At 43.2% G+C, this 951-nt stretch overlaps 1 protein-coding gene across 7 annotated transcripts in view; it reads right to left on the reverse strand.

Moving 5' to 3' along the window:
* Window positions 1-951, reverse strand: part of LOC119593064 (irregular chiasm C-roughest protein-like) — a 46,047-nt gene that overhangs the window by 13,784 nt on the left and 31,312 nt on the right. For 6 of the 7 annotated variants that reach the window (XM_037941976.1, XM_037941973.1, XM_037941969.1 and 3 more), the window contains exon 2: window positions 42-438. In XM_037941976.1, coding sequence (XP_037797904.1) covers window positions 42-315 — 274 coding nt within the window. In that variant the 5' untranslated portion in view covers window positions 316-438. Of the gene's footprint in view, window positions 1-41; window positions 439-769; window positions 789-951 lie in introns of those variants that run through there. The other variant, XM_037941972.1, reaches the window with a different exon arrangement.

Here is a 951-nt window from a genome sequence, read left to right on the forward strand (position 1 = left end):
AACCATCTTTTTTTTTATGATTATCACACTACAACCAGTACCTTCATCATCTCTGACAATCATCTTGTATCTGCTGAAGCCGTGGAGGTCCGTGTCCGTCCCGAGCCCGAAGCCGTCCTTCGTCCACTGCACAACACCCCGTCGGTCCTTTATCTTACACGGCAGCGTCACCGCTTCGCCGTGTTTCGCCGTTGTGTCTTGCGGTTCCTCCTCGAAGGACTGCTCTCCGTGGGCGGCTTTGAGGAGTAAGGGGAAAAACAGCAGGAGGCCGACTGTCTTCCAACTCGTTGACCTCTTGGCCGCAACCATGTTCATCGTAGAAAACGGAGGTTTACGACGCGTTCATAGAAAAGGGTTGCTTATTTTAGGGGTGACTTCGTTGCTCCGGAATACATCTTATTTTCATGTAACTGACTTGCAGCTCGTCCACTTGGCGATCTGCGAGAAAGAAGCAGTTTATAAATAGTGGATTTATGAAGCTTAAATATATTTATATGTGTGAACACAGAATGCATGCTTGTGTGTGTACGTGAGCGTACGTGTCTGAACTTAGACATACGTGAACACACAATAGCGGATCTAAGTAGGCGCCAAACCACTTTGTCTTATAAATTATACAGTAATATGTACATAATTTTGGTAACACTATAAATACGACTGTAATAAAATTGGTATTAACATGTCAGTTGAAAACATATGTATTTGTGATTTATTGCATTTTCATGAGACTGAAAAGAATAAGTAGCCTTCGGAAGTAATCACAACTCACACGTATTTTCCAATCTGGCAACTCCTTCGTGATCCCCGGACACGTTTCATACACGTTGAATCACAACGGGCCAAGAAACACATCAGCGACACCAAAAGAATGTTCATAGCCCTCTATTATTGAATTACTAAACTGATAATGTCATGTTTGCAAAAATGTTCAGCAGAGGAGTGTCGCGCTTT

The sequence above is a fragment of the Penaeus monodon genome, chromosome 31 (genome assembly GCF_015228065.2).
Source record: "Penaeus monodon isolate SGIC_2016 chromosome 31, NSTDA_Pmon_1, whole genome shotgun sequence".
NCBI lineage: Eukaryota > Metazoa > Arthropoda > Malacostraca > Decapoda > Penaeidae > Penaeus > Penaeus monodon.